This window comes from Polypterus senegalus, chromosome 3, assembly GCF_016835505.1.
Source record: "Polypterus senegalus isolate Bchr_013 chromosome 3, ASM1683550v1, whole genome shotgun sequence".
In the NCBI taxonomy this organism is placed as follows: Eukaryota; Metazoa; Chordata; class Cladistia; order Polypteriformes; family Polypteridae; genus Polypterus; species Polypterus senegalus.
The window spans coordinates 145692377-145719975 of record NC_053156.1 but is presented as its reverse complement, the minus strand read 5'-3'; the positions used below and the strand labels follow the sequence as shown (position 1 = coordinate 145719975).

The 27599-nt window shown below is 42.1% G+C and overlaps 1 protein-coding gene across 1 annotated transcript in view; it reads right to left on the bottom strand.

The window, feature by feature from the left end:
- The window catches only part of ralgapa2 (Ral GTPase activating protein catalytic subunit alpha 2), a 627566-nt gene extending 608658 nt beyond the window's left edge, over positions 1 to 18908 (bottom strand). Inside the window, exon 1 of the mRNA XM_039749771.1 lies at positions 18647 to 18908. Coding sequence (XP_039605705.1) covers positions 18647 to 18752 — 106 coding nt within the window. The 5' untranslated portion in view covers positions 18753 to 18908. The remainder of the gene's footprint in view (positions 1 to 18646) is intronic.
- Between the last annotated feature and the right edge of the window lie 8691 nt (positions 18909 to 27599).

Sequence of the window (27599 nt, the reverse complement as noted above, 5' to 3'; positions counted from 1 at the left end):
GATGGCACCTACCTTTTACATTCTCTTTGTTACATATTACACGGCCATATCAGGCTCACTCTTGATATCCGGAGGAACATTGTGTCTTATGTATTGAATGACTGGGACAGGTTCAAGGTGTGGACTGATGACGGTACAGGAGATAATTATACTATACAGGAGCACTATAAGAGTGAAATGCTTAAGCCCTTCACCTATGGTTCTGCATGTGAGTTGATGGCTGCCGCTGAATTGTTCGGTTGTCGCTTTCAAGTGTACCGAAATGGACAAATATTTTACAACTTTGGACAACCGCCAATGTCTCTTAAACATCTTAGATTCACAGGTGACGATTTCAGTAGTGGACACTTTGATGTTTATGAATGTTTAAACTCTCAAAAGCTGGATGTGAAGTTACCGATGAAACCGGTTGTATACTTACAACGCTTGACAGATGCCGAATGTCAGTTCAACACAAGTCCTGTACATACTGTCATAATTGAAACAAACCATGAAACTCAAACCGATTGTGACAGCAGCAATCCAAGCTGTGAGATTTGAAACAAGATTACTTTTCACATGGCCAACTGTACGTTGCATGCTCAAGATAAAGCTCAGCGCACAGCTTGGTCATATTACAACCGGAGGGCCGGAATGACAATGTGGTATACAAAGAGATCCTTAACAAATAATTATTGGTATATTTTCTCAATAAAAATTTTAAGGCAGTACTTCGCCACTGCGAAGCGCGGGTATTTTGCTAGTTTTTGAATAAAAGCGCACTTGTTTTGTTATATTTGTACCATTTGTGAAAGGGTGAATTTGATATTTGGACTTCAGTCTTCACACATTATACAATTCATGTCAAAATTTTGTCATTAGTACTATAACATGAAAAACGTTTCTGTTTTAGCTATATGTTCAACATTTCTTGCCTCGCATTTCCTGTCATCCTACATTTACCCAGATTGTTGTAGACATGGAACACACATCAAATGCATGTGTTCCAAATAACTATATATTATTTACCCTATACGACTCCAGGCACCTCACACCCAAATAAACAGACTCGAGCAGGGAGAAATTTTTGTCCGACGTGAATTGCTGCGGTGGGGCGATGGAATAGCCGGCTGCTTGCTGCTTGTGTTGATTGACACATTTGCAAAAATAAAACACACTAATGGAGAGGTACAAAGGAATTTAAGGTGGCCTGGGATTATGTCTTTTTTTGTAGGTTTCAGGGATTCTAGTGTTAAGCGCAGTGTTTGGCACCACTGATGATTCTATTTTATTACAGAGGCTGAAAAATTACATAGGACTCAAGGACACTGTCCTTGCCTGGTTTAGTTCTTATTTACCAAATCAATTCCACTGCGTACAGAAATGTGCTGACAGTACTTCATCATTACACAAAGAAATGAGATATGGTTAGGATATGGATAGGCTTGGTACTGGAACTTTAACTGTTTTCACTTTATATGTTTCCACCAGGAGCTATCATTAAAAAACATTGCATTAACTTTCACTTATATGCAGATAACACCAAATTATAACTTTCTTTTAGACCAAATGATGTTTCACTGATGCTGACCTAAATTATTGTGTCAGTGAATTAAAGAAGTAGATGGACAAGAATTATTTGTCTTTGAATACAGAAAAAACAGAAATGTTAGATACTGGAGGGAATGATGCTGACCGAAACAACATTTTCTCACCATTAGCTTTACTGTATTGGCATGTAGTTTAGGTGTTATTTTTGACACTAGCATGTCATTTAAAATATACATTACAATATTATCCAAAACATGTGTTTTCCCCATCTTAAAAATGTTGAAAGACTAAGACATTTTTTTAACTATGCAAGATACTGTGAAATTCATTCATGCATTCATTTCAGGTACAATTGACTACTGTTATTCACTGGATGTTCAAATTGTTCTTTACACAGCTTTCAGTTAATTCAAAATGCTGCTGTAAGAATTATTACAAGAATTGTCATGGAAAAAACTTTACTCCATCTTCAAAGAAGGCAGTCAAGGAGCCCAGATGAGAATGCAGACCACTTATTTACTTGCAAAGAGTTATGCATAAATGTCTTAGTCTACGTAGTGAGCAATCAATTAAACAACTCATCTGCTTTTATACTTTTTCTAATTACCATTACCTCATCTAATACATTAAGAGTTAGATGACTCTTAATATGCAGAACTTTATTGCCTCCTCGAATCAAATAACGCCACCAGTAATTTATGGCTCATGTCACTTCTCACATTATTCTGAACACTGCTTCATTAAGACAGGTGTTTTGCAGATTGTTATATTTATCTTAGCAACACTTCAAAGGAGAGGTATATGGGCTTTGCCATCAGTTTATCTCCACTTTCCAGGATTACCTAACAATTACACAGAACCAGAAAATACAAACACATAACTCAAATTCTTACACTGACTCCCAGTTAAGTTTACGGCTGATTTCAGAATCCTCCTTTTAACCTATAGACCCTTAAATGGCCAAGGCCATGCTTATTAAACTGAACCTATCATTACAAACCAAAAAGTACATTGAGATTTCAAAATGAAAACCTACTTAACATTCCAAATAATAATACAATAAGAGAGAGAGATCAAGGTTTGAGTTACAAGACCCCAAAGATGTGGAATTCTCTGCCTGTTTCCTCCTAATATAAGAGATGCCCTTTCAGTCTCAGCTTTTAAATCAAAACTGAAAACTTACTACTTTAGTCAAGCATACCCTGACTAGAGCTGCCAATTAGCTATGCATATTGCATTTCGGTTTGTTAGTCATTTGTATAGAAATTTAAGTATCACAATATTTTTTAAACCATTACTAACCCTCCTTTACTCTCTGTCTCTTCTTGGCATCTGGGTGTGGCACTTGATTCCAATGGTATACTACCCAGCTACTCTCCTGCATATGGAAAGATCATCTCAAATAAAAAGCATTGGAATCATCAGATCAAAAGACTCTCTCATCAGATTGGATGGCCTACATAGACATCACTATAGAAAACCCAGGAGGGGGCAGGTGGCCAGTTGGCTGAGGGCTTTTTATATCCTGTGCCATCAAATGGCCATAGTTCATCAATTAATTAATGGACAGATATAGCTGGTTTCAGTTTAAGTTTAATCAGTCCCTATAGTATATTGTTCTCTTTGTCTCTGTTTGTCACCAGTTCTCTATTTAGCAATTTGTCTAATTTACATATGCATTTTAAATTAGAATTGTTCACAGCGCTCTGCATTTGCACTCAGTAAAGAACACTATACAAAAAATAAGTGGTACTGTATTATATTGCATTGATCCATAAAATTATTTAGACAAAAAACAAAGAGTTCACCCTATAACCATATTCACTCATAGCTCGTTTTAGGAACTATGTCATATACAGCTCACCCTATGAAATAAAAAAAAAATATTTAAAATAGACCATGGTGTCAAGTCACCTGAAGGACACTGCAATTGAGAGAAACATAATTTACATTTATTATTTATAAATGTTCATCCACACAGCTCATATCAGCAAATAAACAGATAAATGAAAGACATTTCCCAACACTGGCCAGACCTGCCTTTCTCTGTATTCCCAGTTCATTGATACCATTGTATCATTACGTCACTGCTGTAGGACACATTTGCTAGAAGAAGGGAGCAAACCTGACACAAATGTGTTGACAAGTTGATGTCTGTGGTTCAATATGTGTTTTTTCTGAAAACCCCAAGAACCATGTTTGAACTTAGTTGGATGGTCAGGTGTCTTATTTAAGTTGAAATTTATTTAAATACTATTTTTTTTTATTTTATATATTTAACCCTTGTGGACTGTGCCCGGCAGTTTATCCCGGCCAAGTCCCCCAAGCCGCCAGATGGAGCCCTCCCTGCAGTATGGAGGTGCCCCTAAGACCAGCAGGGAGTCATGGACTATGTAGTTTTTATCCTCAGCCCTGCTGGATACCACAGGGGCCGCAAGAGGGAGCTGCAGGGAGGACCAAAGACTTATTTGTGCACTATGACCCGGAAGTTCGTCATAGGAAGAGCGACGGGCTTACGGGTTGAAGAAAAGGACTATTTACCCTGACCCAGAAGGAATAAGGACTTGTGGACTGTTGAGCAGAAACACCTCCGGGTCAGGGAGTATAAAAGGACTATGGGAACTCCCAGACAACGAGCTGAGCTGGGTGGTAGGAGGGCAACGCGTCTGGGAGTGGAGGATTGGGATTATTGATTTGTTATTATTGTGTATTGATTTATAAATAGTGTGGAGTGGAGAGTGCTTAGTGCACGTAATTATTATAATAAAAAGAATTATTGTGGCACTTTTACCAGGTGTTTGGCGTGGTACCTGAGGGTTCAAGGGAGCGCTACTGCCCCCTACTGCGACACCCTCAACATAATTTTGAATTTTATCTTTCACATAAAGAAACAGTAATAATTTTTCCTGAAAATTACCATATTGGCCCGAATACAACGCAACCTTTTTTGACTAATTATTTCCCGTTCAAAAATTCAAAAGACTCGCGTTAAATTCAAGGACTAAGCAATTCAATGTAACAACTCTTGTTATCAGTACGCCTATGCCTCCGACCCACCTGCGTGTTGGTCGCGCGAGCCGCATTCGGTGTAGTTCGGATCGGTTCGAGTACCCAAGACTGCACGAGAGTTTCTAGCTCCGGTGGAATCGCTGGTTTCGAGCATTTCGATTCTGGCGCGCATCCGGCATACGCCAGCAAGTGGCTGTTGTGTTTATGATTCACAGGTAAGTGTAGTCCACGTCTCTGGCAACTGTCATAGGCCACTCCAAAGTCTTCATTTTGTTTTTCTTCAGCCATTCAGAGGTGGATTTGCTGGTGTGTTTTGGGTCATTGTCCTGTTGCAGCACCCAAGATCGCTTCAGCTTGAGTTGACGAACAGATGGCCGGACATTCTCCTTCAGGATTTTTTGGTAGACAGTAGAATTCATGGTTCCATCTATCACAGCAAGCCTTCCAGGTCCTGAAGCAGCAAAAGAACCCCAGACCATCACACTACCACCACCATATTTTACTGCTGGTATGATGTTCTTTTTCTGAAATGCTGTGGTCCTTTTACGCTAGATGTAACGGGACATTTGCCTTCCAAAAAGTTCAACTTTTGTCTCATCAGTCCACAAGGTATTTTCCCAAAAGTCTTGGCAATCATTGAGATGTTTCTTAGCAAAATTGAGGCGAGCCCTAATGTTCTTTTTGCTTAACAGTGGTTTGCGCTTGGAAATCTGCCATGCAGGCCGTTTTTGCCCAGTCTCTTTCTTATGGTGGAGTCGTGAACACTGAGCTTAATTGAGGCAAGTGAGGCCTGCAGTTCTTTAGACGTTGTCCTGGGGTTTTTTGTGACCTCTCGGATGAGTCGTCTCTGCGCTCTTGGGGTAATTTTGGTCAGCCGGCCACTCCTGGTAAGGTTCCCCACTGTTCCATGTTTTTGCCATTTGTGGATAATGGCTCTCACTGTGGTTTGCTGGAGTCCCAAAGCTTTAGAAATGGCTTTATAACCTTTACCAGACTGATAGATCTCAATTACTTCTGTTCTCATTTGTTCCTGAATTTCTTTGGATCTTGGCATGATGTCTAGCTTTTGAGGTGCTTTTGGTCTACTTCTCTGTGTCAGGCAGCTCCTATTTAAGTGATTTATTGATTGAAACAGGTGTGGCAGTAATCAGGCCTGGGGGTGGCTACGGAAATTGAACTCAGGTGTGATACACCACAGTTAGGTTATTTTTTAACAAGGGGGCAATTACTTTTTCACACAGGGCCATGTAGGTTTGGATTTTTTTTTCTCCCTAAATAATAAAAACCATCATTTAAAAACTGCATTTTTGTGTTTACTTGTGTTATATTTGACTAATGGTTAAATGTGTTTGATGATCAGAAACATTTTGTGTGACAAACATGCAAAAGAATAAGAAATCAGGAAGGGGGCAAATAGTTTTTCACACCACTGTATATCTACAAACTAGCGTATTGTATACATTTTTCTAGTGTAACACATATGTTGGTATATTGTAAACATTTCTGCTATTTCTGATGCTGACAGTGTCAGTGAATATTCCATATAGATATTCATCTACTTCTACTTAAACAGAAACTCACCATGAACATCAATAACATGCTCCAAGATTGGAGAATAAAATTGTCTAAAGATGAATATAAGCAAAACACATCAGTGAGATGACTCAAGCAAACCATTTTACAAATTTCTATTCAGAGACGGCCTCATCTCCTAAATATAAATATGTACAACTCAAAGAGCTATTTACAAATATAGAACATATGAATAATGGAAAACACTATAACTTAATATAACTTATATTGTGCTTATTCAAAGAAAAGACAACAAGACAAATTGAGTTGATGCAGATGCAAAAGCATGTTAATCAATAATTTATAATTCTATTTTTAATAATATAGTTTAAGTGATGAAATTTACAAACTTTACATGATTCTATCAGTTCAAAGACCCATAACAGAAATCAGTGCAAATATAAAATGTATTCACTTGCCATAGTATTTTAAGCCTTATCATAATGTGTAAAAAAGAGGTAGGGTGGATAAAGAAACGTGAGGTGTAAGATTGAGAATGGGTTCCAGGGTATGAAGCAGCAATCAACTGACTGGCATTCTGATGTAGTGTTATGTATGATAGTAGAATAAGGAGCAAGCAGCTGCACATTTTTAAGGACACGAAACAACCGAAGATAGACACAGAGTTGGTGAAACCATTTCATGTTATTGATTGTTTAACATTGCACTGTTTGCTGTTGTTCCTAGTGTATTATATAACACAACAGACTGAAAATCAGTGTGTGAAGACAGCGGATGTATGCTGATGCTCAGAATGTGCTTTTCACTTTGTGGAACACTGGTCTTATGCTCTCCTGACCATCCGTGCTTGAAAAAATAAATCCTTTTGATGGCTAGAAGAGCAAACCAATTTTATTTTGGAAAGCAGCTCAAAAGTAAAACAAATAGAACTGTGGCTGATAACAATGTAGATTTTTTTTTTTTTAAATGGGAGAGTGTTATAGCTCAATAACAAGGATAGTCAGATAAATGGAATTCAGTTAGTTTCAGTTTTTCTGACTTTATCGTAAAAATAATACTTTGCAAATTATGTTTCCCTGCTGTGTGTGTTTATGTGAATATGTAGAAGCTACTAAGCACATGAGAGCTGGTGCAACAGCGGAGCTTGGTTCAAAACAACAATGAGCGCAAAAAAACACTAGATTAAAGCATAATTTTCAGCTTTCACTCCATTCGCAGAAAGGGCAGACATTAGAGGAATTTAATATGCACTCGCCTAGCAAAAAGTCATGCAACCAATTCACACCACATTGTCAAGCCTTCAGAAAATTGATTTGAACCTTAGACCGAAGATGCGAGATAGACAGCTGTAAATATTTTAGTCAAACCTCCACACAGAATATTGTGGCAGGGTTATGAACAAAATAAGTAATGCTGCATTCTTTTCCCCAAAGAGTTAACTTAATAGTCAAGCCGGACCAATGAGCCATACTGTACATACAGCAAATCAGACTATTCATTATACTGACTACAACTGAAACCAAAAAACAAACATCTTCTGAATTCTTACTCCTGAAATAAGGAGATCGTTTAAGTAGAGCAAGAAAGCTATGTTAGGTTTTCTCCTCTTGAGGCTTGAAGGAATGGTGTCATATTTGTATGACTACTCACAAAAGAAAGAACAGTGTTGAAGATGAACAAATGGCCAAGAATGGGGTATTTTGGACACACTCATTATTTCCATTGTTTAATTTAAATGGCCAAAACATAATGCTTGCTAGAAACATAACCCAAAATTTCCTCCTATTTTCATAACCTAATACTTGTATGTAAAATATATGAATAAGGTGTGTCAATGCACACTGAAATTTTTCTAACTACATAGCACAGCGGATGTGGCAGCTGTGTATATAAAACGATGAATTTCAAAGAGAGGCTGGCTGCATGGGTGCCAGAATGATGAACAAAAGGCAGAATATGATGTAAAACATAACACAGACATGTAAAAGCATTTGAAATACATCTGCTCATCATGTAGGTCCCCCACTCACAAGGAGGTCAATAGGACTGACACTCGGTGCAACTCTTCTTCCAACAGCAGAGTTTCAAACCCTCTGCTGTGTCATTATTAGGTATGTGCCACTGGCCAATCATTGTCACTTACTGACTAGGAGAATATCAACGTGCAGATCAAAAGGATAACAAGAAGTATAAATTTGTTTTAGTTACTCACGCAGAGCAGTGAGGTGTGATCTGTGTACCAGTTTCACACAGTAAATCAAAACTAGGCTTCAGAGTTGATTCCGATTTCAGAAACTATCCTCACGGCTGCCTCTGAACTGGTAGTGCTGGATGTTGGAGACCAGCAATCCCCATCTCAGTTATTTCCACATCTGATGCCGCTACATTTAGACTCACTCCTTATAGCAGCCTGGCAAATGGAGGTTTTGATTTCACAGACTGCAATGAGGTGTACTTACAGTTGTGCTTGAAAGTTTGTGAACCCATTAGAATCTATATATATAATTCACTAAGGCAAGACAACCATGGAAAGCATGCCGGAAGGGGCGTCGATTCACTAAGCCCGACAAGTTAGACACCTATGGCGCACGCAGGAAGGAGCCACGCCCACCAACTCCAAGCCCATTGGATACGACGACGACTCGCAGGGCCACGCCCACCAACTCGGACGCGACGACACAGAAAAAATGGCATCATTTATATTCGTCTGTTGTAGAGGCCACATGCAGTGCAGGTCAGGTTAATGTCATGTGCATGTCATGCACCTCCGAGCTACGTTGACTGTTCATAGAGGCATGTTTCTTGTGGAGGTAAATCGCCATATGCAGAGTCTGAAACGGTTTGCGAGGAGTATCCCATGGGATCCTTAAAAAAATCTTTTACAACTAAGGTTAAAGCACAATGAAGTAAGCAGTCTTTAAAAACCAACTTTTCGGTTACGGCGCACGACCACATGCACCATAGGAAACTGTTTTACACGCTACATACAGCTATTCGCATCCGCGACAAACATGCGTCTTCTTAGATGCTTCTGCAGGAACACAGAAGACGTTTTCCTGCCCACCAACACTCCTTTTTCACCGGCCAGCGTCTACCCTCGCTCTCTAGGCATTCACACTGCCTGCCCATTTGCCCGGACGCAAAAACTCACCGACCACCCAGTTAGTCCCTTTCGTCTGTGGTAAGAGTCCACATGCACGTCTGAGCCACGCGGCGTTTGTTATGCCGCGGGTTCACTATTGTGTTGTATTTTACTCTCTCCAGAGTTCCATCTTCTCATTCACTTACTGTTGTATTCTCACACCAACCCATTTTAGACATCCGTGTCTTTCCAGAACTGTTAAGCATTCAATAAATAATTATGCACGAGATTGACCGTGTGTCTACCCAGAACAGAGAGGCGTGGGTAGGCCATTGAACTCCATTCGGGCTGCAAGTTGTGGAATTCCCACCAAGTGTGACTCATACGCTCCCACTCATTACGTCCCAACCCTTTGTTCACACCCCCCTCTTACCGTGGTCAAGTATCTTGGTGGATTATATATAGAAAAGCAGCCAAAACCGAGGAGTATCCCATAGAGTCCTTAAAACATTCCTTTACAACTGAGGTTAAAACACAATGAAGTAAACAGTCTTTAAAAACCGAGCTTTCATTACGACGCATGACCGCGTGCACCATAGCAAACTATTTTACACGCTACATACAGCAATTCGCATCCGCAACAAACATGCGTCTTCTTAGATGCTCCTGCACATTGTTCACACCCACACCCCGCTACTACCGTGGTCGGGTGTCTTGGTGGATTATATATACAAAGGCAGCCAAAACTGCACAGAGCAATGAAAAGTCTACAGTTCCATCTTTTCATTCACTTTCTGTTGTATCCTCAAACCCTCCCTTTTTAGACAACTGTGTCTTTGCAGAAGTGTTCACCCATCAATAAATAATAATGTGGCGTTTGTTATGCCGCGGGTTCACTATTGTGTTGTATTTTGCTCTCTCCAGAGTTCCATCTTTTCATTCGCTAACTGTTGTATTGTCACACCAACCCGTTTTAGACAACCGCATCTTTCCAGAAGTGTTTAGCATTCAATAAATAATTATGCACGACATTGCGCGTGTGTCTACCCGACGTGGATAAGCCGTTGAACCCCATTCGGGCTGCAAACCGTGGAATTCCCACTAAGTGCGACTCATACGCTCCCACTGCTTATGTCCCAACCCTTTGTACACACCCCCCTCCCACCTCGCTACTACCGTGGCCGGGTGTCTTAGTGGATTATATATAGAAAAGCAGCCAGATCTGCAATGAAAAGTCTACGTCAGTCACACGTACATCTGGACTGTATAAAGACGATGACTCTAGGGCACATGAGCGGGCAGTGCACAATGAACGAGAAATCAGCAGGCTAGCATGACGGACGGAGCTGAATGAACATCCTTCTCCTCTCCTCCCGTTCCAACCTCCGTGCCGTGCACCCCCATCCCTCCGTCTGGCAGGAGGCGGCGCGAGGACGGTCCGCCAGTTTTCAGTCACGGACGATTGTGTGTTGGTTTGTTCCGTGCATTGTTACAATGTTGCTTTTCTTGCTGATTTATTACATTACCGATTTTTCAAATGTTACTTTTCTCTCTGTGCTTAAAAATCATTTAAAAACCGGCCTGATTATGCGGCGTATGGTATGCCGCAGGTTGGCTAGTTTTCTACATTTCTGCATAAATATGACCTAAAACATTATCAGATTTTCACTCAAGTCCTAAAAGTAGATAAAGAGAAACCAGTTAAACAAATGAGACAAAAATATTATACTTGGTCATTTATTTATTAAGGAAAATGATCGAATATTACATATTTGTGAGTGGCAAAAGTATGTGAACCTTTGCTTTCAGTATCTGGTGTGACCCCCCTTTGCAGCAATAACTGCAACTAAACATTTCCGGTAACTTTTGATCATTCCTGCACACCGGCATGGAGGAATTTTAGCCCATTCCTCTGTACAGAACAGCTTCAATTCTGGGATGTTGGTGGGTTTCCTCACATTAACTGCTTGCTTCAGGTCTTTCCACAACATTTCGATTGGATTAAGGTCTGGACTTTGACTTGGCCATTTCAAAACATCAGCTTTATTGTTCTTTAACGATTCTTTGGTAGAACAACTTGTGTGCTTAGGGTCGTTGTCTTGCTGCATGACCCACCTTCTCTTGACATTTTCCTTTAGAATTCTCTGATATAATTCAGAATTTATTGTTCCATCAATGAAGGCAAGCCGTCCTGGCCCAGATGCAGCACAACAGGCCACAACCATGATACTACCACCACCATGTTTCACAGATGGGATAAGGTTCTTATGCTGGAATGAAGTGTCTTCCTTTCTCCAAACATTATGCTTTTCATTTAAACCAAAAAGTTCTATTTTTGTCTCATCCGTCCACAAAACATTCTTCCAATAGCCTTCTGGTTTATCCACGTGATCTTTAGCAAACTGCAGACGAGCAGCAATTTTTTTTTGGAGAGCAGTGGCTTTCTCCTTGCAACCCTGCCATGCACACCATTGTTGTTCAGTGTTCTCCTGATGGTGGACTCATGAACATGAACATTAGCCAATGTAAGAGAGGCCTTCAGTTGCTTAGAAGTTACCCAGGGGTCCTTTGTGACCTCGCCGACTATTACGCGCCTTGCTCTTGGAGTGATCTTTGTTGGTCGACCACTCCTGGGTAGGGTAACAATCGTTTTGAATTTCCTCCTGTCAGGGATGCCAGGGGCAACGACCCGGCCGGGACGCCGTGAGGGACCGGAAGAGAGTCAGAGCCCACCCTGGATCACGTGGGGGCCACCTTCCTGGTTGCTCTGGGGGCCACGGGTACAGGGCATGGAAGCTCCACCCTGTAGGGGCCCATGGTCACCGCCAGGAGGCGCCCCAATGCCTTGGGGACCTGTTCCTGGTGTGGCGGAAGTGCTGGGGGGAAGATTTAGGACGGCACCCAGTGAGCTGCCGGGAGGACAGCCGGCACTTCCGCCACACTGGGACGTGACCAGAGGAGGAATGCCGGGAACACCTGGGGCTCATCCGGGGACTGTATAAAAGGAGCCGTCTCCATTCATTCAGCGCTGGAGTCGGGAGGCGGAAGGACGAAGCACAGGAGAGGTGTGGAGGCGGCCCGAAGAAAGGCATTTGTGGCCAGGACTGAGAGTGTTTGGGGTTTTGTGCACTAATGGACTGGGTCTGAGTGACCATATCTGTAAATAGTTTGTGTAAATAAAACGTGTGGTGGTGAAAAACAACATGTCCTCCTGTCTGTGTCCGGGTTAGCTCCACGTCTGGTATAGTCGGCTTGATGCGCTGCCTGTTACAAGGTGGGGACCTGTAATTAACAAAGTTGTTGTGGACGGCCCGGCGCAGCAGGGGACCCACCCGCGACTGCGGGTGCTGCGTGCACACAGCCCGCAGGGGTAAAGGAACCCCACGGACCACCAGGGGTCCGCAGGAAGGCCATATTCCCCTGATGCGGGCGGGCGGCGTGCCTACCAGGAGTGCAGCGGGCTCCGAGGACCGCGCCGTTGCTGGAGGTGCCCGGGACGGCATGCCGTTGAGAAAGGCCACACCGAGGAGGTGTCCTCGGTTTGACGAGTCCGGGGAGGTGAGTTCCCTGCCTAGTGGCAGCCGGCGTGTTTTCTTTTTTACAGGCAGGGACTTCCCGGATCCGCGTCAGTGGCGGGCGCATGCCGGTCTGCGCGACTTTGACAGCACGGGCGGCAGCGGCGGGGGCTGCGGAGGAGGAGACGCTGCAGCTCGAGAGGCGCTGGCAACAACGGCTGCCGGCAAACGCGCGTCGCCGCCGCAGAAGGGGACGCAAGATGGCCGCGGACCAGAAGTCCCTCCCCCTGATAGGCACGCGATTGGACGGTGTGTCTTGCGTGCCCGCCAATGACCGTAGAGAGGCGGGCCCAAGGAATGTCCATCACGGGCAGGGGGGAGTCCCGATTGGGCCAGAGAAGGAGGCCCACAGGAAGTTGTCGGCGTCGGAGACTGACGAACAGGTAGGCTCCGCGCCGGCTGAATGCCTGTCTTTGCCGGCTGCTCTGACGAAGCTGGAGGCTTGCCTTCGGCCCACAGAGCAGTCTTTATTGCAGATGCTACGTGCCATCCGGGCTGAAGAGCTGGTACTGGAGAGGAAGGCGCTCGCGGCACTGAAGGCGTTTTGATCGACCACGGAATGGCGCGACACTGGAATCTCCAGCCGGAGGGGTACGGCGGAGACGGTGAGTACAGCCAACTCCGTACAGCATGCAGGAGGGTCTGCTGAACATGGCTGTGATGCCAAAGATCAGCTTCAAGTAAGCAGCCCTCCGATAGGAGGTGCGGCGCCGCGGGCTGTATGCGTGGCGAGAGGGGAGTCCGTGAGGACGCTGAATGGACACGGGCTGCTAAGTGCCCTGGGTCCTAGCGTCCTCCGCCCCGAGTCGGCTGCGGTCTCATGCCGCACTGTAGGGATGCAGATGGGAAAGAGGCGCTTTCTTTTTCATAAGGAGTCTCAAACCGTCAGGGCGTCCCAGAGTGACAGGAAGAATGGCAGGCTGAGTGCTGGTTCCTCCGATATGTTCGGACGCGGTGCTGGGTGCACGCATCCGGGTGCTGGCCGCCCTCTGCGGGGGCAGAGGGAATCCCTGAGAGAGCGCCAGCACGACGGTTCCAACATCAAGATGGATGTGGAAGCCGCGGAGAGGGTGCCGAACAGGCAAGTGCCGGGGTGCCGAATGGAGGGGGGAACCCTGCCAGCGCGTGGCTCAGGAAGGGTGCCTTGGCAGCGGTTCTGCCCCAGTGTTCTTCTCTATTGCAGGGACGGACCCCAGGCGAGCAGTAGGACCCCCTTCAGTGGGGACCTGCCCTCAGACGTCGGACCGTCTGCTGAAGGATCTCTCTGCTGGTGTGCGGGTGCCACTACGGCTGGAGGAGGCTGCAGGGGAGCGAGTGGCTCTGACCAAAGGGGCGCGGAGGCCTCGGAGGGGTGCGAGCAGGGGCCCGGGTGCCGTAAGAGGGAGAGCAACCTGTGCAACCTGTCCGCCCCTGTCCCTGCTTGGAGTGTGGGACTGGACCCCGGCTGTCCTGGAGTAGGACCCGCTACGGGGCTGTGCTGCCGTTGCGGGACGGGTCGCTATTCCCGAGTGGTCTTCGCTGGCTGTGGGGCACTGTCAGGGATGCCAGGGGGCAACGACCCGGCCGGGACGCCGTTAGGGACCGGAAGAGGGTCAGAGCCCACCCTGGATCACGTGGGGGCCACGGGTACAGGGCATGGAAGCTCCACCCTGTAGGGGCCCGTGGTCACCGCCAGGAGGCACCCCAATGCCTTGGGGACTTGTTACCCCAGCACTTCCGCCACACCAGGAAGTGCTGGGGGGCAGATTTAGGATGGGACTCGGAGAGCTGCCAGGAGGACAGCCGGCACTTCCGCCACGCTGGGGCGTGGCCAGAGGAGAAATGCCAGGAACACCTGGGGCTCATTCGGGGACTGTGTTTAAAAGGAGCAGTCTCCATTGATTCAGCGCTGGAGTCGGGAGGTGGAAGGACAAAGCACAGGAGAGGTGTGGAGGCGGCCCGAAGAAAGGCATTTGTGGCCAGGACTGAGAGTGTTTGGGGTTTTGTGCACTAATGGACTGGGTCTGAGTGACCATATCTGTAAATAGTTTGTGTAAATAAAACGTGTGGTGGTGAAAAACAACATGTCCGCCTGTCTGTGTCCGGGTTGGCTCCACACTCCATTTGTACACAATCTGTCTGACTGTGGATTGGTGGAGTCCAAACTCTTTAGAGTTGGTTTTGTAACCTTTTCCAGCCTAATGAGCATCAACAACTCTTTTTCTGAGATCCTCAGAAATCTCCTTTGTTCATGCCATGATACACTTCCACAAACATGTGTTGTGGAGAGCAGACTTTGATAGATCCCTGTTCTTTAAATAACACAGGGTGCCCACTCACACTTGATTGTCATCCCATTGATTGAAAACACCGGGCTCTAATTTCACCTTCAAACTAACTGCTAATCCTAGAGGTTCATATACTTTTGCCACTCACAAATATGTAATATTCAATCATTTTCCTCAATAAATAAATGACCAAGTATAATATTTTTGTCTCATTTGTTTAACTGGTTTCTCTTTATCTACTTTTAGGACTTGATTGAAAATCTGATGATGTTTTACGTCATATTTATGCAGAAACATAGAAAATTCTAAAGGGTTCACAAACTTTCAAGCACAACTGTATGTGTTCACATATATTGCTCACAAGATCATGTCTTCTCACATTACCCGCAGCATGTCTAGTCCAAAACAGTTTGTGAACTATACTGTACATATTTTGCTTATAAATTCAAAGTGGCAATCAAAAATGCAATTTTTATTTATATGTTCCAATGTTCAATGTCAATAAGGTGTATGTGTATTATTAAACAATTATTAGGCTTACTCTGTGGTGTTAAATTAACAGAACAGGGCAATTAAACAGTTAATCACAATTATTTACATGACAATTAATAGTCAACTCAAATTTCATGTTCATGACAGCTTCAAACAACAGTATATCTGTCAGGAAAAGACCTGTGGTGACATCAGCACATGAGTGAGCTTTCGTAAAGGTTTGGGGGTTTGACTGCTACTAGCTAAAATACTACAGGGTGGTCCAGATCTAATTATGCAGATCTAGATCATCTGGATGACTTTGATTTATGCAGGGACGATTCCAGTTTGGTGCGAAGATGATTCTTCATGTCGTCAGTTCGCACACTTCTCGATGGTCCGGAATTTTTCAGGTGATTTTCTATGTAATAAACTTAATAAGTTATAACGTAATGAAAATTAAATTATTAGATCTGGACCACCCTATACTACAAACTTTCACGTCATTCTGTATTGTTTGAACATAAAGGTGGTTCACTCTCCCGGCACCAATTTACATAAAATTTAAATGAAAAATGAATTTAAGTTTTGCATGATAAAAAATCACTTCACAAAGGGGTTTTAGGAAAGTATTGGCTACTTCTTAAAGCACAGGAATCCTGTGACCCTCTCCTGGGCTCCCTCCCAACTGAAATAAGATACAATCATTGAGACGTCCAGGTCCAGCTCATAATGTAGATATAAGGAATACTCTTCATGATAAGAATCTGCTTTGGAAGTAAACTTGATCTTATAATCTCGTGACTACAGCATATGATTTTCTTATTTCATCTAGTCATGTTATTCACAATCATAATTAGAATTCACTTTATTGGACAGGTACAATAATGTACACCAGAAAATGTTTTGGCAGTACTGATGCAGCATACAAGGGCAACACAAAATATGAAATAAAATATGAATACAGTCCAGGTATTCCAAGGTGTGCAAGTATACCTGTACATATATACTGAGTAGATACTTTTTCACTGTTTGAAATCGTTTGCCACAGAAGAGTCTTTGGAATATGTAAGGCCATAATGACACGACTCAGCAATAATTTTTGTTGTATGCTTCCTTCCCATGGACTAATATAGGACTTGAATGGGTGGTTAGTTACAACCTATGATCTTTTCAGAGGTTCTAATGATGCACTGCAGATTGTCTTGGCCTGAGCAGAGGCAGCACCAAATAAGACAGTTACAGATGAGGTCAGAATGGATTTGATGATGGCTGTGTAGAACTGGAACAATATTGTTTGAGATAGACTGAATTTCTTCAGCTGGTGCAAAAACAATTAATTATAATAATGCATGTTGTGTTTTTATTCCATTTAAGTTTTCTGTGACGGCACAGTGCCAAGAAATTGAAATGACACTATTGTCCCAACAGCCAAGTCATTTAGAGCAGGTGACAGGTGAACAGGTGGCAGGTACGTGGAAGTCAACAATCATCTCCTGGGTTTTTTGAATGTTAAGGTCCAAATTATTATGGCTGCATCATACTGTTCAATGTTTCACCTCTTGTCTGTCTATGGACTATGTGTTGTTTGAAATGAGGCCTATTAGTGTGTTGTCATCTGCAGATTTATTGTACTATATTGTGTTCATAAGAATGACTTATGAATACTTTGAAACCACTTATTTTTTTCTGACTGGCCCCACCTGATTCACCAGTATAAAGAAACCTCCATATAGGATATACCATTTTATTTTTGGATCTCTAGACCTGGAAAACCCTGTTTTCTAGGCCATTCGAACAATCTGAAATCACTACAGCTTTTTTTTGTCTTGTGTCTTCTGACTTTCCTGTATAAGAAAAACCCCACATATAATATACCATTCAATTCATCTCAATGTCCAAGGACTGGTAATATGGCACGTGGAGTGTCCTTTTATGCTATTTCAAGGCTGCTGATTACGAATAACATATTTTTCATAGCCGATTCTTTAACAGTGTCCTCTACAACCCACTCCTTGTTAAAAATGACAAATCTCAAACATAGGCATGTAGTGATTATGAATATGATGTTCTTTTTAATTTTTGATCCTTTCCTAGGGATCTAGTCCTATTTGGACCTCCATCAATGGATGAAATAAGACAAACTTCTATTACAATCACGAATATTTACATTTTATACATTAAAACTGAAGCACAAATTTTAATATTTGAAATACTGATATAACTTTTTCTACTCTTATTTACTCTCATTTTTCATGTATACTCTTTATTTATTTATCTTCTCCTGTTATTTACTATATTAATTTATACATCACTGCAACTGTGGCACAAAGATTCCACTATGCTTTCACAGTGTATGTGACAAGAAAAGTCTCCAATTTCTATTCTATTCTAGTTTAAAATGTACTTCTACCACATGAATTAAATCATTACATTTCTTATGAATATCCTGTATTATAGCGGCTAATTCAGTCTTTTTTATAGTATATTATTGTAGTATATTTTGTATTGTACGTACTACAACATAAACAGCCCTGAAACGCATTTAATGGTTGAACGCATATTTCCAAAAAAACAAAGTGATTTGTTATACTTATTATGATCCAGAACATTCTGCCAAACGTGTGAAAATGAGTTACAATCATTTTAACATTCTTCCCAAATTTGACAAACAGCAACTTCCGTTTTTTATTAACAAACCCCACAAGAACTAGCTGGACAGGCAGCTAAATAGATAAGCAGGTAACTGAAACAATAAAGAATCGGAGGCTGTGCGCTTCTTCTGTGCCTGTCATATCTGAAGGATCCCTGTTCGACCAAGCTGTATTTGTGTCGTTTCTGTCACTTTCTACTTTTCTCACAATCACATGCAATGGCTTGAAAATAGATAAATAAATAAGTAAATAAATAAATAAATAAATGAGTGAATCAAAAAAAATAAGGCGGCGAATATATAGTAACAAACGTTGCTGAAGCGACTGTGAAGGGTTGACATCCTGGGCTCAGGTGCGCGAGTAAGAAGGAAAGGTGGCAGACTGTGCGCCTTTTGGACAGGAAGTGCAAGGTGTGCGCGCACACACTGGCGTCCTGCACAAGTCCCAAACACGTTCATAATACCGCTTCACAATGAAAAACCACGAGAAACGATTGCAGTGCCACTATATCCCTTATTCGCTCACCTATCAGTGCGCGTAGGTGCTTCAGGCGGGTTATCACTTCCTTCTTTGGGTCCAGAACTTTCTGTGTAGATTTCTTGACATCTCCATGGCTCCTTCGAGAAAACATTCCGCTGTTGAAGGCAATTTCGGCGGACTGAGTGTTAACTCCGCTCTGGGTGCAAGGCGGGCAAGACTACACTAGACTATGCTATTCCAGCCTCCTCTCTCAGTCACTCTGCGCCTGTCACACTGACAGACGTACTCAGCGATTGGGTCTCCTCCTTTCGAGAGCGCACTGTAATAATAATAATAACACGGAAAAGCGGCGGCGCGCAAACGTCATGACGCACGCCGCGACGTCACCACCAGCGAACGCGCACTGGTCCCTTGTTTCGCAAATAATATGTTAGAAGTGTTTCTGCCAGTGTAAGATGGACTAGTTTTGAAATTTTGGAAAGGTTTTGTGTAGAATGGTGTATACTAGAATGTTGTATACTAGTAGACTTTTGTGCGAGTTTTTGTTAAATCTTAAATTTACATATTTCCACCTCCACTTAGAATTCCCATCGTTTTCGTGCATTTCTTCATTATTATTAAAAAAACACCAATCTTTACTTTACACCAGGGGTGCCCACACTTTTTGGGCTTGTGAGCTACTTTTAAAATGACCAGGTCGAAATGATCTACCTACATTAAAAATGATATATATATATATATATATATATATATATATATATACACACACACATATATACATACTGAGTATACTTTATACATAAAATATACATTGTTGTACCTTGCATAACTGAATAACCTTTATGGCACACTAACAATTCCATACATTTATGGTCAGTACAGTATTTGGATTTAATAATCGTCATGTGGGAAAAGGCTGACTCGCATAAATAAGCAGAGCCGAATAATGCAGTCAAGGAGCTTTTGGATTCAGCCGAGTGAAAAATGACGGCTGTCCGATTAACTGCGATTTTAGTTCCCTTTCTTTTTTCTTTCTCAGATCGATTTTTGGAAGGACGTCGGTTTCGTAGTTTTTATGAACAGTTCGGAAATGCCTTTCCACATTTTCCTTCTTTGGAATAGCAATGATAGACTGACAGATCAGACAAACGCACTTCGATTGCGACATTGTGAGAAAAAAATCCTCTTCCAATTCCACATCCAGCCCATACCCTCCCCAAACAATTTATTTTAAATCCCTTCTTTAGTCGATATAAATTGGAAAGCTAACTAGATCACAGACGGAGTTTTGCAGTATCTCGCGCGTGTGTTAGAAGAGAAGAGATCTCAGACTGGCCGCCCTGTATGTCAATCAAGTGACAAATGCCATAGGGAGGATATAGACTAACGTTAAAGAAAAAAAAAAAATTGGAATGCAATGCGATCTACCTGCACTACCTTTGCGATCTACCGGTCGATCGCGATCGACGCATTGGGCACCCCTGCTTTAGACTGTAAAATGGGAGACGAAACAGGATAATCTGAAAACAGTTTTCAAAATGTGTATGCACATTTTTTAGGGCTTTAGGGATTTTTAAACATCGACAAAGCTTAAAGCTCTCAATTTAAGTAATGCTCTCTTTTTTTACCAAGTGTGCGTGATTCAATTAAAGTACTTTTTGATAATGTAGGAGAGTTTTTGTGAAGTGAAAAACGTGCCCCCGCAAACTATGTCGTATCGCTACAACACACTCCCAGCAAGTCAGTAAGACTAGCCTGCGCGTTCCATGCCCTATAGTTATAACACTCCTTCCGTCTTTGAACCCGAAATACATTAAACATTATAGTACCTTTCAGTAAGCATAGCATCGGAAGGCGTTTTACAAAGCACAAATTAATTCTATTCAAGGCAAAAAGACAAATTGTAAGGTGTATACTCTTTCTTGTCATCAGAACAGAGCATGGTGAAGTTGTGCTGTACATGTGCTAATTGACATTCAACATGTCGCCATGATTTCTGAGTATGCCAACTTCACCTCAAAACTTCTTACTTGCTTAACTGAAAATTTTAGAGCACTGTTTACAACATCATCTATCATCAGAGCATACATTAATTCTTAGAAATGCTAGGCACAGGCAGGTTCACATGTTATAGATGTATGACTTGTTAAAAAATCATACTTGTAAACCATATAGTGTAATTCTTCCAACTGTTACTTAAACAACTTTACATTTGCAGGCACAATATAGAATTTCTCAGCGCAGTCAATGTCCTAGCAGAACTGGGCACAACATTGGAAGCAGCACTATTTCATCAAAGGGCACAGGGCTGTCTTAATGTATGGGCACAATGGGCTCTGGCTGGGGGCCCCAGGAGCATAGGGGCCCACTATGTTTCTGATGCCTATGTATGTTTCTGTTTTACTATCAAAACTGGGGACCCAGCATACTACTTTGCCATGGGGACCTATGATGATGTTAAGACATCCCTGGGCACACTCACTATTTTATGGCAAATGATAATTAGGCCTGCCATACTATTTTTGTCAGTTTTCATTTGCCAACTAACCCAGCCTTTATGTCTTGGGAATGCAGGAGAACGCAGAGAAAAATCAACATGGACATAAGCAGGGCATTCATGTTCAACACAGGTTGTGAGTGCCTGGGCTGTAATCTGAGCCCAGGGCAGAGAAGTAGCATTGTCGAGCCCTCTGCCATCACACAAGATAACTTCAAATTCATTACAAATAATTGGTAAATTAAAACTGAGGAAAGCCTACAAAGTTAGTAAAAGAGAACATACGGTAGGGAGGGCACAACTATTTAACAGTATCATACTGGTAACCATTACTTACCCAGGTGCTGGATTAACCAGTAAGCAAAATAAGCATGTGCTTTGAGCATCAAGGAAAAGGGGACACCACAGAAACTTTCCATTGCCGGATTTACCATGGGCCATATGGTGCAAAATTGCAAATGATGCAGCTAAATCAGGTTCCACAAAAAGTGGCTCCCACATTAAATGAAAAAAAATCACATATATACTGTATATATTTATAATAATGAAAATGAAAATAAAATAGTCATAATCGAGGTCAATGATACTGTATATAGAAATATATAAGTACAGTGAAACACTTGACTTAAGCATTCATAGTTTTTGTACTCTTTCTCTGTTCGTTTAGCATTCGTTTGCTCAAAGGTTGATGCGCTTGCTGCTTCCTGAGCAGCTGTACTTTTCTCCACCCTGGCAGCCCGCTTCTTCTCTTCTTTCGTCAGCATCTTTTCACGTTAAAACTGATTAAGTCAGTGTTTGTATTGCAATTACTTAGTACGTTTTCCTTAATATTTCATTTAAGCTGGCACTTAAGTCTTCAATCTGCCTCAAGAATGATTTAAGATATGAAGAAGTAGGGGAAGTGACGGCGAAGGTGGTAGGAATGAGAACGGTGCCCGTACACATGCGCCACACAGCCGTCCTGCTGGCTGCTGCAGAGAGTTGATTCTACAATAAAATAAAATAACAATAAAAAGAGGAATAGCCTTGGAGGCCAATAATCACCCCGAAAACGGATAGTAGATGTCACGTAGTATATGTGTACCAAATTTCAGGTCAATAGGTCAAATGGATTGTGAGCTACAGGTGATTTAAAATCCTGGACAGACAAACGAACAGCCATGGGATCGTATTATATATAAAGATATAATAATACATATATTAATTATATCTTTTATATCTTTTATATTAAAGATATAATAATATATATATATTAATCTTGGAAATACAACAAAATTAGAGTCTGGTAACTGCCACACGGTTCACCGAGGCTCAGTGGCGTAGCTAGTGTTGGGTGGAGGGGGTGGTTTGCCCCGGGCTGCACATTTTTGTGGGCAGCATTATTGGCCAAAAGGCTCAGTACAATTTGTGTGTAAGCAGCAGGGTTCAGAAAAATATCACACATCAATGAAAAAAGTAAAATTCTTTGATTTTTATCCAGAAATGCTTCAAAAATAATTTTCAGACTGTCTTTCTGTGATGACATCAGACACAGCAGTTGAAATTTATGAGGCAATAACAAAAATAAACATAAACATTACACCGATAATAATTTTTAGTAAGATAAACGACTAATTTACAATTTATAATTTAGTTTCCTTATCTATCTGAATGCATTCTTGCTCTGCGCAGAAAACATCCCCACCTACTGTATCACTTGTACACTATACTGGTTCTGGTTTTCACAGCGTAACTATATTAAACTAATAATTAGAACATGGCTTATCAGTGCATCTATACAATATTCTTGTCTAGTTGATGCTTCTAAATAATTATATGTGAAAAATGATTGCTGTTTCTCTATACAGTGATCTCTCGCTATATCGCGCTTCGACTTTCACAGCTTCACTCCATTGCAGATTTTAAATGTAAGCATATCTAAATATATATCACGGATTTTTCGCTGGTTCGCGGATTTCTGCGGACAATGGGTCTTTTAATTTATGGTACATGCTTCCTCAGTTTGTTTGCCCAGTTGATTTCATACATGGGACGCTATTGGCAGATGGCTGAGAAGCTACCCAATCAGAGAACTTATTACGTATTAAATAAAACTCCTCAATGATATATGATATGCTTCCCGCGTGGTGCTTCGCACACTTCAAAGCTCTAACAGCACGTATTGATTTTTTGTTGTTTGCTTTTCTCTGTCTCTCTCACTCTCTCTGACATTCTCTGTGCCTAACGGAGGGGGTGTGAGCAGAGGGGCTGATTGCACAGAGGCTGTTTGCTTAGAGGATATGGACGTTCCTCTCAAAAATGCTGAAAGACTACCTGCACATTGCTCCCTTCCTTGCTGCCGCTTTATCGTGGTGCTTCACATACTTAAAAGTCCAACAGCATGTATTGATTTTTGATTGTTTGCTTTTCTCTCTCTCTCTCTCTCTCTCTCTGACATTCTCTGCTACTGACACACACTCCTTTGAAGAGGAAGATATGTTTGCATTCTTTTAATTGTGAGAAAGAACTGTCATCTCTGTCTTGTCATTGAGCAAAGTTTAAACGTTTGACTAAAGGGTGTTATTTCATGTCTAGAGGGCTCTAATAATGTTAAAAAACGTATTTAGAAGGTCGTAAACAGGTTTTCTATGCTCTAACTGCAAAAATATTAGACTTATAAATAAAGAATCCTACTTTGTGGAAATTCATTTATTTGTCTGGAGCGGATTAACCGCGATAAACAAGGGTTTACTGTATAATGCGGAGTAATATTTATATGTGCGGAGAATATTTATAAACAGTGTGGGAGAGTTTCTAAGGGCTTAAAATATATAAAAATAATCATACAAACATATGGTTTCTACTTCGCGGATTTTCACCTATCGCGGGGGGTTCTGGAACGCAACCCCCATGATCGAGGAGGGATTACTGTATATGAATAATATGCAAATATTAATAATAATACTAATAATAATATGCAAAATATATCTTAATTTTTCTCTATACATCATTTTAATTTTCTATTTACATAGGTTAACATATTCAGATATGTTGGAGGGCGGTAAATTGAAGCGACACAAACTCTAGCTACACCACTACTGAGGCTGACATGATCGTTCTTGCCTTGGTCATGTCGGCTGTCCCATTTAGTCATCCACTGAGAGTGAGTGCAGCTAACATATACAAGGACACCAAAATCTTTAATGTGCTTAGGGCCTCTAAAGGTCTTAATTAAGCCCTGATTTAACCTCTGTGACACTGGAAAACCAATGTGAACATTCAAACATCGTTGAATTTAGTAGTAAATCTTGCTAATGCAACAGTACATTTCTATTCTTATACAGAGCATAAAGTGAATCCTTAGAGTATTGTACTGTAAGATCTGGTACATCAAAAGGAATACACTGACAGGGAAAGCTTTTGTTTATTTCTACAAATGCTGGAAAATGAAAGCTATCATTGGGCCAAAGGAGAGGAAACTTGACACAATGCAAGGTTTAGCTCAATGCAGGAAACTGACAGTCAAAAATACATCCTATGAATAGCTTTCTGTTCTCCGACAGTCTGAGCTCAGCATTATTTTTTATGCTCTCTCATGAGTCAACATTCAGTAATGGTACAGAGCTCAGAATTACCGTATCTTTTTAATAAAAAATAAAAAAAAACACATTGCTGCTGGCTGGCACATTGCTAAGGTGCATTTATTATAACTGATATCTACGGTGAATCAGATTTTATCTGCAGAAAAAACACATTCATTTGCTTCCTTTGCCAAAGAAGCATTGGTTTAGTGAACGGTATTTCAGACTTGTGCAATGTTGGAGCCATGCGGCCCAAATTTAGACTGTTCTAGTTTTATAACTAAGCTCCTTCCCACACTTTAAAAGTCATTATCTCTGGATTAGCAGAAATATTAATTGCTGGAAGTATTACAACAACACAGTATTGACAAAGAATTTTGAAAGATTAGCTCATCCTATATTTAAATCTGTCTAGCCCTAACCTAATTAGTTGAGATATATGTTTCATTGTCATTACATCTGTCTGTTTAATGATCTTTTAAATTCCAAGTCAAGGTTGCTAGCATTACAGAACTCACCTACTGCAAGGCTATCTGCAATGTAGGCATGGATGAGGATGTTAGTCCTTTGTGGGGTATTAACGTAACATGCATATCTTTGGAATGTGGAAGGAAAGAAGAAATCAGCAGAAAACCAATATAGATAAAGGAACAATTTATAAACTCAGCACAGTTAATGGGACAGGATTCAGTCCTAGTGCCATGAAGCTGTGAGGAAAAATGCTTAAGTACATCAAATTTAAATGGTGGTGGAAGGCATCGGCAGAATAGTTCGGGCCCTAAGGATTTCAACAACCATAAATAACGGAGGATGAGAATTTGGAACAGAACTAACTAGCATGGACCAGTCAGGTAATGGCTGTTATCCTGTTGGCTGAATTTGTTTGTTGAGAACATTAACTTTTGTATTGTAACCAAAACACCCCAAAAAAGTCACAACAAACCAAGTCACAAACATCAGCCTGAAAATGTTCCTACTAGCACAGCACTCTAATTCCAAGTCAAGTCAAGTTGGAGAGCATGCACTGGTACAGTGTGTTGCCACACCCACTACACAACGAAACAACTCGGGATCCTGGTTTGCAATCCCCCAGACAGACACGCGGTCCAGTCCCAACCTCCGGAAATGACCCTCTATCTGCCGCAGCCAGGTGTTACGTTGGTGACCCTTTGGCCTGCTCCAGCCACTTGGGTCCCCAACAATGTGGATCTTACGAGCCGGATCACCCTCGGGGAAATGTGCCACATGGTCGTAGTGCTGTAACTGACGCTCCCTCACAATTCAGGTAATGTGCCTCATTCGGGACTCCATGAGCAACCACTCATTCGACACAAAGTCAAAACAATGGTACCCAAGGATTCTCCGGAGAGATACAGTACCAAAGGAGTCTAGTCTTTGTCCCAGGTCACTGGATAGTGTCTATGTCTCACAACCATATAGCAAGGCAGAAAGCACCAGGACTCTAAAGACATGGACCTTCGTCCTTTTGTATAGATATGGGGAGGGCCACATACCCCTTACCTCATGACCCCCCATGTTCTACCAACCCGTCTACTGACTTCATAGAAAGAGTCACCAGAGACATGAATATCACTGCCAAGGTAAGTAAACCTCTCAACAAGATCAACACTCTCTCCACAAACAGACACACTGCTAGTGGCTGTGCCCAAGAGGTCATTAAAGGCCTGGATCTTGGTTTTTATCTAGGACACTCGCAAGCCCAGACACTCAGACTCCTCGCTCAGTCTGTCGAGCGTCCCGACCAGAGCCTCCATTGACTCCATGAAGATCACAGCATCATCAGCAAAGTCAAGATCCGTGAACCTTTCTTCACCAACAGATGCCCCACCCCCACTGGACCCCACGACCTTGCCCAACACCCAGTCCATACAAGCGTTGAACAGAGTAGGAGCAAGAACACACCCCTGATGAAACCCAGAATCAACTGGGAAAAACACTGAAGTTCTGCCTCCACTTTGCACAGCACTCACAGTACCAGTGTATAGGCCGGCCATGATATCCAGCAACCTTGAGGGAATCCTGTGAATCCTCAGGATATCCCACAGGGCAGCGCGATCAACTAAGTCGAAACGCTTTGTGAAAATCGACAAAGGCTGCAAAGAAACTCTGCCTATATACACTTTTGCGCTCCATGAGAACCCTCAGTGCCAGGATGCGGTCGATGATAGACTTCTTAGCCATAAAGCCAGACTGTTCCGGTCACTGGTAGATGAGCAAGTGATCATGGATCTTATTGAGGACGACCCTAGCAAGGACCTTACTCGGCACTGAGAGCAGTGTTATCCCCCTGTAGTTGCTGCAATCCAGGGGCCTCATGTATAACGCTGTGCGTAGAACTCGTACTATAACATGGCGTAAGCACAAAGCCGAAATGTGCTTACGCACAGAAAAATCCAGATGCAGGAATCTGTGCGTACTCCAACTTCCACGTTCTTCCGCTACATAAATCCCGATCAGCGTGAAAACTAACGCTCGTGCACGCGCATTATGTAACGCCCCAAATCCTCCCAGAATTACGCCTATTTGAATATGCAAATCAATATAAATCGCCCTTAAGCGCAGCCTTCTGTGAAAAGACAATGGGAAAAGCACGGGGGGAAACATAAGAATTTCAGCGAATACCAAGTGGAGGCAAAGGAAAAACATACTATTTGTTCAAATAAGCCGTGGTATAATCAACAAAAGGAAGTTGATCGAGTGGCATAGCGTGTTGGAGAAACATGAAAGCTCACATCCACAAAATCGCACAGTGCCGGAAATAAAAAAGAAGTCACATATCAAAGTCGCCGTGGAAAGCCGAGTTGTAAGCCCACTGTCTGAGTGTCATATGAAAGCTTATTAGGGTACAGAGAAAAAGCCACACGGTGGGGAAAAAGCACGAAATGTCCACTTCAATCTCGACATTTCCACTTTAATCACG